General features: G+C 45.9%; 1 protein-coding gene across 2 annotated transcripts in view; it reads left to right on the top strand.

Annotated features, from left to right (window-relative positions):
• The first annotated feature begins 1,953 nt into the window (after positions 1–1,953).
• The window catches only part of MINDY4B (MINDY family member 4B), a 42,679-nt gene continuing 29,808 nt past the window's right edge, over positions 1,954–14,824 (top strand). For both annotated transcript variants that reach the window (XM_088669109.1, XM_060274476.2), the window contains exons 1-3: positions 1,954–2,097; positions 9,964–10,076; positions 11,070–11,097. In XM_088669109.1, the coding sequence (XP_088525235.1) occupies positions 2,095–2,097; positions 9,964–10,076; positions 11,070–11,097 (144 nt within the window). In that variant the 5' untranslated portion in view covers positions 1,954–2,094. The remainder of the gene's footprint in view (positions 2,098–9,963; positions 10,077–11,069; positions 11,098–14,824) is intronic.

Genomic DNA, 14,824 nt, shown 5'->3' with positions numbered 1-14,824 from the left:
GGCCACTCACAAACAATGGTTTGCCCAAATGGCGTTTGTTTAGACATCACGGCAAACCGTTGTTTGGCATTATGTCCAAACCATCCCATTGTTTTCTTCCAAGGTCTAGAACCCTAGAGGAATGTAATTTTGATGAATTAGTGTGATAAAAGCAATAACTCAAAACTTAGGCACCCATTTCAGCGGAAGAGGAAAGCATGTGCTTTCCTCGCGCAATCATGCAAAGAAGATGGTCTTCTAGAAGTATTACTCTTGAAAATCTGTGTATCAGGACAAGAATAAGTTGACTTCTCCCCTCGAAAATTGAAATAAGGGCTCCTTCGTGAAAAGGCACTAACTTTAAATGAAACTGTATTGGCAGCAACCAAGTTAAATTTTATTCACAGAAAAAGAGTTGTACACAGGGGGACCCTTTCTACGAGCTCAACTCATGTTCCACCAATGGAAGCTCCTTCCATTCACGGAGTGGAAAGGTTGGGGGCCAGCCTATATTTCTTACTTATATGGAGTGGATTTAGATGCAAAGTCCTGGTTTGCAAACTTTACCAAAGATGCTGCTCAGCGTGTTTAATATCAAGTGTTTGAAGAGCTGATTCCAAACGTAGCACCTAAAACCTAATGTAACATTGTGGCATTTTTGTTCCTGTTTTGTACTGCTTTTATTTTGTTTTTCACTTTTATAAGCTTTAGTTTTAGAAGTAGAGGTGTGATCCTCCTGATGTGCAAAGTGGTACTTCAGACAATAAATACACTCTTCCCCTCGTTCTTCCATTGCACTTTCAAGTGATTGTCAGTGGGGGACATGGCACAAAGAGAAAGAGAAGAAAACAATCTGTGCGGGAATTTCTTATAACTTACTCCAGCCTTCCGCAGCCTGCTGCTCTGCAGCTGTTTTAAACTACAGCTCCCATCAGCCCCAGCCAGCAGGGTCATGATGAAAGTGATAAGGATTGTAGTTCAAAGCCTATAGTAGGCAAAAGGATGAGAATGGCTGGTTTATTCAGTACTTTATTGCTACATTTGGTATTTCTGAGTAACAAAACATTCTGCCCATAGTTTCATGAGAACATAAACATAAGGACAGTCTGCTGGATCAAGCTAATGGTCCTTCTAGTCTAGCATTCTCTTCTCGCAGTGGCTAGCCAGATACTTATCAGAAACCCACATTCAGGACCTGAGCACAAGAGCACTCCTGCTCTGACTCCACACAGGGGCAGTACCTTCCTGTTTTGCCTCAGGCACCGAAATGGGATGAGCCAACCTCAGGGGTAGTTCCCTATAGGTAAAGGTAAAGGTACCCCCGACCATTAGGTCCAGTCGCGGATGACTCTGGGGTTGCGGCGCTCATCTCTCTCTATAGGCCGAGGGAGCCGGCGTTTGTCTGCAGACAGCTTCCGGGTCATGTGGCCAGCATGACTAAGCCACTTCTGGTGAACCAGAGCAGCGCACAGAAACACCATTTCCTTTCCGCCAGAGTGGTACCTATTTATCTACTTGCACTTGACCTGCTTTCAAACTGTTAGGTGGGCAGGAGCTGGGACCGAACAACGGGAGCTCACCCCGTCACAGGGATTCGAACCACCGGCCTTCTGATCGGCAAGCCCTAGGCCTGCATCACAGTGGCCAAGCTATCCTTGTCAAGGGACGGCTGTAGCTGGTGCACCAGCTAAAGCAGTAATAAAGCACTCTTGGGCACTTAAAGCAGAATCCAGCCCTGACCGCTTCAGCAGATGCAGGTTGTATTCTGCAAAAGATCATTCCACCACAAAAATCTGAGGTGAAGTTTGAAATGGCAGTCCCGTTGAAACTTGTTCAGGCGGAAGATGCCACATAAATGTAAATTGATAGTACCTATTTAAAACAATTGTTTACTTATTACTGCATAGCTTGGTGTGAGCTCGACAGGGAAAGTGTTGACATTTCCACAGAAACCGAGGGGAAGGCAATAATTCCACACATGACTTTCTAGCTAACTTTCTAGCAGAGACTCAGCTAGTAGGCACCCTTGGTTCTGGCCGCATGAAGCTACAAATCCAACTTCTGACAGAAAATTGCTCGGAGACGGGAGATTCTGAGGGCCTCCTATGATATCAAATGGTAAGAAAGAAGAGCAAAACGAAAGGGATAAAAACGGAGAGCAAGCCTAGCAATACAGGAAGTTTGCATACCATAGCTGTTGTATAGAAACCGCCCCAGTGGGACATAGGACAAGCTAATTCATGAGAAATGGTGTAGAGGAATGTAATACTTACAGTACATTCAGACCAGGGAAATCTGAGAATCAAAGCTCTGTGAAGGGAATTGGGGTATCCTAACAACTCTCAGCACTCTTAACTACATTTCCCAGGATTCTTTGGGGGAAGCCATGACTGTTTAAAGTGGTAAGATACTGCTTTAAATGTATAGTGCAAATGAGGCCTGACATAGAATTTATTATTGATAGCTTAAAGCTAAATACACCTTCCCCCTGTGATGATGATGGTGGTGATGATGATGATGATGATGATGATGATTAAACATTGCAGTTTTGATGATTAAATAAGAGTCTATGTTCATCAGTACTGGGTTTTTGGTTCATTGGGATGTCTGAGAAACTTAAGCCTGTGTACCATAACAAAACAGCGGGCATATTATGTACCAGTCTCCCCAAAAAAACAAAAAAAAAACACCACTTTGCACTCCTGAAGGAGCATAACAGGTGCGACGAAAGTCCTTTACTTTCCGTCTTTTAACTTTGACCTCTCAATTATTACAAGCCCTAACAGGGATTTCTGAGGTAACTCAAACCTCCCACTTATCCCTCTAGCCTTTCTTTAAACCCTCTAGCACTCATGGGTTTTCAAAAATAAAAGAGAGTCCTCTTCCAGCCTAAACGTGACCACGTACCTATATAGACTTGGGGCTATAAGTAAGACTGTTCCTCTGTGTACTCAGATAAGGGTTTCACTTCACTAGAAACTCCCTCACTGTAAAGCTAGCCTCCTTCCTGAGGTAACTTTATTATCATTCAGAACCTGTCTCCTCCTTTAGCCCCCCTCCTTTTCTTGGTGCACTCTCAGCCACAAACTAACCTTCCTCCTCTAAAAGGCAGTTTTGACAGTTTAAAAGAATTCCCCACCAACTGGGTTCCTGGATACCTTAGCTGGAAAATGAAATAGACGATTACTGGTATGACACTTTAAAGATGGATATTTATTGGCTTGAATCTTAATGGTTGCTTTCTGGTAACATTGGTACAAACTTAATTTCACAGGTAACGTTCTTGGTAATCAAATAACAGAATACCTATTCACTACTTCATCTACTCTAAATCTACCTTCTCCACAACCACCCAAGCTCCCACACAAAACCCCCAACTGCCAACCGACATAACGGTTCCCCTTTCCATTTAAACCCCATGCAGGTCACGCCTCCCATGGAATGTTGCTGTCAGTTAACTAGGAGTCTGGGTTAACCCTTCGATAGGTTGGTTGTGAAACAAAAACATAACAGAACAGTTTCACATTCGCCACAACAGGCTTCACAGGAAGTAAGGAGCAGGGGAACTTAGCTGTCCCCAAGAAGTTAATTTCTTTGTTTAGAGGGTTTCCGGGCCCCTCCAGGTGATATTTTTATTCAGCGTCCATCCTGATTTTCTTACACAAAGATTACATGCTGCTTAGACTATGCCTAGTCTTTACTGAGCATTCCTTCTGACTAGGGTTGCCAGTCGGGCTGCCTCCCAGACCCTGAGATTTCAGGGCCCAACCCTGAAGCCTAGGAGCTGATCCTGCTGATGTCATTAAGCACAGAACATTAAGCATTAACCACAGTGCAGCACCTAGAAAGGAAGAACAGAGGACCTTGCAACCTGCGCTTGTTGTGAAGTGTTCTTGCAAACAGCTGGTGTTAATGATATAATTGCCAGTCAGTAATGTACGCATTTAATTTCCTTATGACCTCACTGTCTACAGGGCCACTCCTCTCACCAACACGTATGGCATTAGACAATTTGTTACTTTTTAAGGTGCCACAAGACATTCTTGTTTGTTCAGAAAAAAGAAAAGGCATTTAAGAGTTCATAGGAATACATAACATTGACATCAACGTACAATGACAATGGCAGAAGTCAGAGGGGGTACTAGCACAAAGGAGATTAACCTTCCCAGTCTCTGTTTAACAGAAACACACACACACACAAAATTTATTCCCTGAGCCTTGGGTTCAAGATGCGGGATGTGATGGGAGTTGTAGTCCACCAAAGTAAAAGTTACAAGTTCACACCAAGAACAGACCTTTCCAAACTTTTGTTTTACACAGAGACATAATTTATGCTCTAAACCACGGGTGTCAAACACAAGGCCCGGGGGCCAAATCCGGCCCGCCAGACCTCGTCATGTGGCCCGCCGAGCGCCCCAGCCAGCGGGACCCAGTAGTGGGACCTTGCTGCTGAAGCGCCGCGCCAACAAAGCGCCGACAAACAGCTGGGGCCGGGGAAATGCTTTTTGCCCCTGGGTCCCTTCGCGCTCTTTTCTGGCGCTGAATCAAGGCGGCGACCCCCCCCTTCCCTTTCTTTCTTCCTCTCTCTCGTTCTTATTCTTTCTTTCCCTCTCCTTCCTTCCTTCTTTATCTCTGTCTTCTCTCCCTCTTTCTTTTTCTTTCCTTCTTTATTCCTTCTTTCCTACTCTTCTTTCTCTCACCTCTTTCCTTCCTCTCTCCCTCCTGCTCCCTCTTTCCTTTCTTTCTTTCTTTTTCTTTCTTTCTTTCTTTCTTCCTTCCTTCCTTTCTTCCTTCCGTCCTTCCCAACTTCCTTCCTCTCCCTCATTCTTATTCTTTCTTTCCCTCTACTTCCTTCCTTCTTTCTCCCTTTCCGTCTTCTCTCCCTCTTTCTTTTTCTTTCCTTCTTTATTCCCTTCCTTATTTCCTACTCTTCTTTCTCTCCCCTCTTTCCTTCCTTCCTTCTTCTCTCCCTCCCACTCCCTCCTTCCTTCCTTCCTTCCTTCCTTCCTTCCTCCCCTCCCTCTCCCTCTCCTCAGAAACATAGGATGCTGCTTTATACTTCTGGCCCTTAAACCCTGGAACCAGGAGAGCAGCTTCAGTGAGTCAACCTCAGCCAGTCCCTTTGGTGAAGGGTGGTGGCTCACTGGCAGAACATCTGTCCTGCATGCAGAAGGACCCCAGCATCTCCAGGTACTAGTAGCTCTGCAAAGGTCCTGCATGAAACCCTAGCGAGCCTCCACCACCCAGTGCAGTTACCAAAAATCATTTTTCAATAAATTGTACAATAATTGTACATTTGAATATCTACTTGCCATTATTCTGACTATGTTTCTGCTTTCAGAGCTAGTTATTACTTACATTATTACAAAAAACAGTAATAATTGAATGCAGTGACAATAATTTATGAGAATAAAGAGTGGACACATAGTCCTACAGATACAACCTGCCCTTTGAGGGTGACCAAACTGCTGATGCGGCCCCCGATGAATTTGAGTTTGACACCCCTGCTCTAAACTGTGCTGAAGACACGGTGGGTGGGAACCAAGAAGACTACTGAGCTAGCAGAATCCCCTTTTGTGAATCAATATAGATCTGTCTTCAATCCACATTTTAGTTTGTTAAACTCCTCCATAATTATTAAACACATACCACTGCATTCTTTTCCACATCCAGAGTGATTTTATACCCAATTAAGAACATCTGACAAAGAATCTCTGGTTACTCCACTAACAATAACTATCTTCTGACTGAATATATTATTCTGCTGGGGCTTAGAGTTGGCAGGGGAAGTGATAGCAAAGTTATTTAGGTATGGTCACATCAGACAACAGTCTCTTCCGCTAAAGTAAAGTCAGGTTCAGAAGAAAGTAGCTTGACATAGCCAAGATATGTCCAGGTTCATGGCATACTTTATCAGGACCATGGAAAGCTCCCACTGTGCTCTTCTGGCTGTAGCTCTGCCCCAAGTGTGGCTAAAGGAGAGATGTTGCATTAGCAAAGTGCTGAAGCCATCTGGAAAGCTGTGAAGGCCTGACCTGAGATCAGTCCATTAACCATGCAGAGGAATTCAATGTTGCATGCTTCTGATCATTCTGTCAGCACAAGCATTTCTGCTTGCCAGACAGAATGACCCCCTGTGTTCCAGAGATTCTGCTCACCCTCCAGAGCAGATTTGGGGGAAGCACAGGGGGCTCGCAGAGAGAGGAGAGGGGGGACAGCCCTGCTGTGGAAGAAGGAGCCTTTGCTCTGGCTGAATCCAGGCCACAGTTTCCCAAAATGTGGGAACACAGCCAATACGTCTCTTCATAACGAAAGTAAAAGGAGCAGTATTTCTCAGGTAAATACTTAAATGAAAGCCAGTGGGTAAGTCTGTGACATCTTGGCTCCTAGACAGAGCTGAAAGTAGTCAAACTTTTCAGATGCACAGTTCAAATTAAAATCTCTAAATTGTATTCTGATAGATATAGATAAAATTCAACTCAGTGTTCCATGTTCACCTAGGGTGAGAAAAAGAAGAGAGGATAGCTTTATTCTGCCATTCATAATTATGTAACACAAGAACATAAAAATAGCCTACTGGATCAGGCCAATGGCCCATCTAGTCCAGCATCCTGTTCTCACAGTCGCCAACTAGATGAGTAAAATGAGACCTGTCCTTTTTTGCAACTGGTCACTAACTCTATATGTAGTTGTGATGTTAAATACTCACATCAAATAATAACCTCTGGTCACCTCTGCTTCACCAATGTATATAAGGAAAAAAATAAAGTTATAAGGAAAAAATAAAGTTATGTCACACAAAACTGCTCCATATTTCATGAAAGAGCTTTCCAGAGAACCTCGGTGAATGACAAATTGCCACTTTAAAATTAATTCAAAGAAAGCTATTTTGGGCTCCTTTCACAGTTTGCTCAAATATCGGCCTGCTCTCTTTCACAGTCCAAACCCCTCTCTTTTGCATGTTGTGCTCGACTCCCAAGTCCCAGAAGTGTTCTTTTATCACTCCAGTTCCCATGAAATCTCATTATAGCCCACAGCAGTTAACAGTTTATGTCATTGCTCATTGCAGCAACTGTTCTTAAATGTGGTGTTCCTGCAGAGAATGCTGTGAGCTATTCTTTCAAGGGCAATTACAGGCCAATTAATAAATAAAGGCACTTTAGTTTGTTTTGAAGTTGCTTGATGCTGCTTATGAGGCCAAATGCAAGGATGGGAGCAAGTTCAGGGGAGAATCAGGCAGCAGGAAGGCCTTCCCTCCCTGATTCTCTTATGCTGGTGACATAAGAATATAAGAGCCAATGGCCTATCTAGTTCCAGCATCCTGTTCTCACAGTGGCCAACCAGAAGCCTGTGGACAAGCCCAAAACCAGGACCAGAGCACAAACAGCATTCTCCTCTCTTATCTCCCATGAATTTGTCTAATCCTCATTTAAAAGCATCCAAGTTGGTGGCTGTCGCTACATCTTGCAGCAGCAAATTCCATATAGGTTAAATATGCATTGTGTGAAGAAGTGGCTCTGTGTGCAGGATATCTCTAAGGCCCTATTAATAATTTCTCCTGAAGCCAGGCTCTGAAACCACAAGTGTCGCGGTCACTCTGACCTGCACATCACCCCCGGACATTTTACGGTCTATTGGTGATGTGCCAACGGCAAAATAAATACCTCCTCAAAACACCACAGACCAGGATAAGGTAAAATAAAACGAAGTTGCTTTATTGTGTGTTCATAAGCTTAATGGTTGCAGTACCGGTACAAATCTTAGGTTGTTCCAAATTTCAGATGGTTCCTATACCGGCCTATTACCTCTAATTACAAATTACCAGCCTATTACCGCTAAAGTCAACTAAATAAATATTTGTAAATAAGCTCACAACTCTGTATCCCGTCTGACTAAAATCCACCATCTATTCTCCACCTCAATATTTTAAACCAGCTCTCTCTGCAAATAACCAACCAACTACCTCACAAACTCCCACTAACTGACCAACCTCAACAGCCCAACTGACTCCAGGGGTGGGGTTTTTATACTCTCCCAGAGCCCTCCCCCCTGGGCTTTAACAGTTCTATTAGGATTAACCCTCAACAACCTAGCTAACTTTAGGCTGATCGCCACAACAAGTAAGTCCACTAGATCCATAGGGCAATTGCAAGATGTGGAAGAAGTTAAGCGGCCGTTCTTTCCAGTGCTTTCTCTTTTTTTGTGACGTGTTTCCTCTTTTATAGTGATGCATTCATGCTCACCCTAAATGGAGATTGTGTTACATCATCTGTTTGGATGCTCTTTGCAAAGAGCCAAGTGAGAAACGTATTTACAAAATTATAATTAAAGTATCAGGGCCTAGAAAATTAGCTAGGCCTTTTTAGCTCCTTTTTAATATATGTGTGTATATTAAAATATAATATACTGTATAGGATATGCACTGCATGGAAATGAAGCCGTATATCTGCCCCTCAAGCTTCTCCAGGTGCAAAAGCAAGATTGCATATAACTCTTCCAACCCATTGAGCACAAAATACAATAAAGGAAGCCTGGTGTCAGGAGTCCAGTCCCCGGCTTGATCACACAGTAAGAAGCGTAGTTAATTAAAAAGGATGATTTATTGTCAAAACAAACAGATAGCTCCGGAAGGCTCTAACACAGCCTCTGGCATCATCAATCAAGATGACCCTTCTGAAGATCCCTTCCGGATTCTACAGAAGATATTGAACTTTCACACTTTGCGTCTCTTGCTTTGTTTCTGGTCTAACAGCCCTCCCCTTAGCCGACTCTTAGGAGGGATTGGATCAGCTCCAATCTCTTCCCATTCTGAAAGACTACTTCCTTCTCTGTTCACACCTATTTGAACTCCCCAAGAGCTTTGGCTGGGTTCCCACCCTCTCTCAGTCATTCCCATAGCAACCAGCATTCCAAGGGACGGGATTTGGCACTAGCCAATGTTCATCCTGCATGCCACTTAACCCTCTCTGTTCCTGGCTGCTGGCTGCTTTCTTCAGTTGACTGCAAACCTTCACTGGGAGCTGGCTCATTCCTGACACCTGAAGGGACCATTTGTCCTTTCAAATGTGCCATATTCAAACATGCATGTTCCCACCCATTCCCAATAAAGAGAACTGTGATGCTGAGCGTGCTGAAACTGCAGCTGGAATCCTGCAGTGTTCAACAATCCACATGGACAGAGCCAGTCTTAACACACCGAAGCTGAGCTAAAGAATAAATGAGAAAGAATAACCTAATTCCTGAAACCGAAACTGCTGTGCTGACCACAGTTTAGTCTGTATACCATGTAGAAGACATAGTCACCCACTGCTGTCAACAAGCAGCACCAGCTGCCAATAAACTGGTGTCCATCAAAGATCAAGTGCCTTTATTCAGTTTAAGTGTCTCGCTTACTGAGTGTAACATGGCCTTACCTTTACAAAGTTATATGAGAGTTTACAGAAAGGAGATCTTCATGAAAAAGTATTTGTCCTTTGGCCATTTCATTTAAGAACAAGATCTTGTTCTCATTCTGTTCCACTAGGCATCCTGCTATCAACTTCAGCAGAATTAAGCATGAGCCTTAAAACGCATCACCATTCCGTCCGGTGACTTGAAAGCAACCTGTCGTCTTCCTGCACTGCATCAAGGCCCATGCCTTCAATTATTAAATAATTCCGATTTCCCTGAAATAGATATGTAATTGCAGCCTGTTTTTATATAAATCTGTTGTCTTAAATTAAACATTCATGCTGTATATACAATAGACAGAAAAACACAGAAGCCCTGTCCAACTCTAATGAAAGTTTAATTGCTAAGAGACAGTATTGAGTTTACAATTAAGTGCAGAGTGGAGATAGAAAAGGGAGTGAGCTTCCTTCCTGCCATTTAAACCCCAAGATCAGGACAGTTCATATTGGCACTTGGGTGGAAGAAGGATGAGCTGCTCTTATGTGCTGGAGAGCTGGTTTTTAAAGCTATCACATCGTTCTGTGCCGTGAACAGATGGACAAGAAGGCATCCAGTGATCCACATAGCTTGGAAAACATGGAGCTAGAAGAGATAGCCAGCAAAATATCTGATCTAGACAAGTGGAGAAAGATCTTTAGTTGTCATGGGTAAGTTTTTTTAAAATTCCTACTTAATTCTTGCATGTGCCTGTTGGTAGGTCACTTTTAAGTTTGCAATCCTATTAAATCACATTCCGCTGAATTTAGTGGGGCTTACTTTTGAGTAGGGATGGAAGGCTCTGTCTATCTTCGTTCCCTTGGTTTCCCATTTTTCCTATTTTGAATCCAGATTTTTCTTTTTTTAAAAAAAAACCCATGCAAATGGATCGGCCTCTTATTGGACATTTCTCCTAATAAACATATATTTGCATGAAGCTTTGTCTAATGTACACATTTTGGCAAGTGATTGCCTCAACATGCTACATTTTTATGCTACTTTCACTAATATATTAATTTTTATGCATCTATTAATTCCACTAATGTAAAAGTAAAGGACCCCTGGACGGCTAAGTCCAGTCAAACGTGACTATGGGGTGTGGCGCTCATCTTGCTTTTCAAGCCAAGGGAGCCGGCATTTGTCCAGAGTGCACAAAAATGCCGTTTACCTTCCCGCCGCAGCAGTACCTATTTATCTACTTGCATTGGTGTGCTTTTGAACTGCTAGGTTGGCAGAAGCTGGGACAGAGCTCACCCCTTCAGATTCGAACCGCTGACCTTCCAATCAGCAAGCCCAAGAGGCTCAGTGATTTTAGACCACAGTGCCACCCACTCCCTAATTCCCCTAATCAATGTATGCATTTTTGGAAACATGTCGGAGATTGCAAAATTCGAATAAGTGAGAATTTCAGAGGATGACTGTGGTTTGGTTCTCATATTGTTTCTAATTTAATAGATTTGACTTCAAATGTGAACCAAATCTAATTTCTCCCCCATCCCTACTTTTGAGTAAACATACATAGAACTGGAATGCCCAGGATATGCTTGTGCGACAGAAGGCTTGGTGACACACAAAAGGGTTTGTTTGGGGGGTTGTTTGTTTTTTTGCAGAGTCTTTGCTAGATTTGCGCTTTTAGCAAATCGGTCTTGTTTTTTATTTTTCAGATTGGAAATCAGCCACACCACACATCAGGTAACTTCCTCCCATCTTATTTCCCAGTGTTGTGATTTTGCCAGCAGCAACTGCTTTTAAAAAGATTGCTGCTGTATGAAAGAAATGCAGGTGGTGACACTTCTAAAACGAATCCAGCAAACTGTAAAGCAGGCATTTCTGGAAGTGCCTTCCTGCACAGGTTTAACTCAGCTTAACTACTTCCAAATGAATTTTAGAGAAACCTTCATGACTGGATTCCCTGTGAAGTAGAATACCGACACTGGATCAGAGCATCCTGTTCCCACAGTGCTTTTAACCAGATGCCTACAGGAAGCCTGCAAACAGGACATGAGTGCGACAGCACTCTGCCGCAGCTGGTATTCAGAGACATACTGCCCCCGGCAGTGGAGATAAAAACATGTTAAACCTATATATTAAAACATAACATCAATATATCTATTTCTATATAACTTTTGCATGCCCTTTATGCCGTCCTCCTTTGATTTTCACATTTAGGATTGCCATTTTGCATGCATGCACACCCAGACACTTTGGTCACGTGTCTTTAACATGGGCTGACACCAGAGGCAGATTTAGGGCAAAGTGCTCCCCTGCTGGCACCAAGGAAATCCAATGGAATTTATTTATAGGAAAATTCTCTTGATGATGAACTTCCCTGTTATTTCTGCCCTTCAGTTCTACCCCTGCTGCGCCCTCTGAAGCATCAAGGAATGAGTCCCATCTCTTTTCTGCATGGCCGTCCTTCAGATACTTGAAGACAGCTGTCATGTCTCCCTTTGATCGTATCTTCCCTAGGCAAAACATACCCAACCATCTGAGCCATTCATAGGACTTGCAATAGTCCCTTTAGGAACAGGCAAATTATGCTCAGTGTATTAGCATGTCCTCATGTTTCTCCATGTATGTATTATTTTCCTGGCAGCAACTGTTCATGCTACTACATCAGAAGTCACTTCATATGGTTCTCCCAGGTTTTTGCGTGTTCAGACCTTTAAACCTCCCCCTTAAATAAATTCACACAAGACTCAAATTTTTGGCTTGGTTTTTGGCAGAATTTAGGCCACAACTTTATTGATTACAGCAAGTGAGTGGTTGCATAGACTCTGATTCGACTAGCTCCTTGCACCGTTGCAGGTAGCGCTGACCCAGAGCTCTATCGTAGGTCAGCCTAGGGTGAAGACCTGGAGTGGCGGAAAGCCGGGGGCATGCTATGTCCACCACCCAGGTGCCCCCCTGGACTCAGGCACGGGCACAACCCCTCGCAGGCTTGACCAAACCATTGAGTCCCTAACGGCATATCCCTTCACATAGGGATGGCAAGAGCATTCCCCCATCCCTATCACCTGAGCCTATCCGCAACCTTAAAAGTTGTGGTGATTTGCTACGCAGCAGGCGAAACCCAAATGGCACTAGCCAATCAGCCAAGTGGGGAAAATTCCTGCCATGCCCGTCCCAACGACAGACGACACACAATGGCATAGCAAGGCCAAGTGCACAAGCCCTAAATATAGGGAGAGGTGGGCGGGTGTTTGGATGCACTGACCAAGAGAGAAAGCTCTGGGTCACATGCATTGGCATATATACCGTGTTTCCCCCTTTTTAAGACACCGTCTTATAACTTTTCCCCCTCAAAAAACCACATGGTGTCTTATTTTCAGGGGATGTCTTAGTTTTATTATGTTTTATTATTATTATTATTATTATTATTATTATTATTATTATTATTATTATTTAATTTATTATTATTATTATTATTATTATTATTTATTTATTTAATATTTTATTATTATGTTTTATTAGTTTTATTATGTTTATTATGTACCTATGGTTCCGGGCAGTGGGGCGGCAGGCCTCCTCGGCATGGCCAGGAAGAGGCCAGGCCGCTGGCTCGGCGCTCCGCCCGGTGATGCCTTTGTCGTGGTTTTTTTAATCCCACCCCACCCCCTGCCAACCGCTCCGAGGTTCCTGCTGCTTTATTTGGGGGGGGCGTGTTTCGCGAAATAAACGCATGAGGATGAGGAGGGCTGAGGGATCCCGCCCGGCCTTAGGCAGGCCACCCGCGCGCCTTCCACCCACCGCATGAGGCCGGCCTCCGGGGAATGCGGGGCCCGGGCAAGGCAGCACCGAGAGCCCCCACGGCCGCCGGGAGACGTGACGCAGCCGCCGCCCGCGCAGCCATCACCCTCGCCGCCGCGTCCCTTTCATGCCTCTTGCTCAAAGCGAGGCGCGGCGTTCACTGCGCTTGGAAGGAGCCGGGTGCCCATGGATCATGCAGCAAGGGCCCTCCCGACTCCTTCCCAGGCGCCCCTTTCTCCTCCTCCTTGCCGGTTCCGGGCGGTGGGGTGGCAGGCAGGAAGAGGCCAGGCTGCTGCGGCGCTCTGAGCGTTCGGCGCTCTGCAAGGCGCTGCTGGGCGCTCCAAGCGCTCGGCGCGGCAGAGCGCTCCGCTCTGCAGCTGCCGGTACCGGGCGCTGGGGAGGCAGGCCTCCTCGCCGGGTGCTCCGGCGGCGCAGGAGGGGCCAGCAGTGCTCCCGCCACCGCCTGTTGCCCTGGTGGCGCAACACCGCTCTGCCTTGGGCCATGCAGCCCACGACGCTCCGGCGGCGCGGAAGGGGCCAGCAGCGCTCCCGCCGCCGCCCGTCACTCCAGCCGTGCAGAAGCGCCCGCGGGCCTCCCGCCGCTGCTCAGCCTTGGGCCATGCAGCCCCCAGGGGCGAGCAGCGGCCTCGTCTCCGCCTGGCCCAGCAGCAGCAGCAACAGCAACAGCTGCGGGAGGACAAGAACAGCGCTGCTGCTGGGTCCCGCTGCCTCAAGGCGAGCGGCGCTGCTGCGTGAAGGTATGGCTTATCTTCAGGGGGTGTTTAATATTGAACAAATGCTTTAAAAGCCTGCTATGGCTTACTTTCTGACTACGGATTAAAAAAGGGGAAACACGGTAGGTCCCTTAATCCATTTGGCTAGCGTCCCATTGGTCAGATTAAACCCGGCAACAAGGGACCTACCAATTGGGTGTTGTGGCTATCCAATCGTACCCACCCACAGGGCCGTCTTAAACGCCCCTGCCGCTGTGGTGCGCCGGATCTCTCCGGCGCCCTCCCGCCCCGTTTCCCAGCGCGGTGGGCGGGCGGGCGCAGCGGTGGGCGGGCGGGCAGGCACAGCGCGATCTCTCCGGCACCCTCCCGCCCCGTTTCCCAGCACAGTGGGCGGGTGGGCGCAGCGCGCAGCGCTGCTCCCACAGGCGCAGCTGCGCGGCGGACCAGCGGATCGGCCGGCCAGCGGGTGGGCGCAGCTCGCAGCGCTTTTCTGGCGGGCCAGCGCCATGGTGCCCTGCGCCACCGGGGGTCTACCTAGAGCCAGGCCTGCCCACCCACAACACAAGAGTTTGGTTGCGAGGTCTCACTGCAACACGTGGCCTCTTTGAGGGAGGACACGATTTAGCCTTCTTCAGCAGTGTAATGGGGAACTGCTTTCCAAGTGGAGAGAAGGCTCGGAATTCCTACTGTACACTTCATGTAAGACGCCCTGTTGACCAAAAGCAGCCAGAACCTGCGCCTTTAATGGCAGCTTGATCTGCAATAATCACAGCAACAGCAATGAGATAAATATAATCTGTTCAAGCAGCTGTTAACTGCATAGGAGCAGAGACTACTAGAATGTTGGCAACCCTCTCTGTGTCTGTTTTTTGACATGTCTATATTTGTACTCTGCTTCCCTCTATGCTCAAACTGGTTTACGCCATAAACAGCAC

The sequence above is a fragment of the Zootoca vivipara genome, chromosome 5 (genome assembly GCF_965207765.1).
Source record: "Zootoca vivipara chromosome 5, rZooViv2.hap1.1, whole genome shotgun sequence".
Taxonomy (NCBI): Eukaryota; Metazoa; Chordata; class Lepidosauria; order Squamata; family Lacertidae; genus Zootoca; species Zootoca vivipara.
This window is presented reverse-complemented; position numbering and strand designations above follow the sequence as displayed.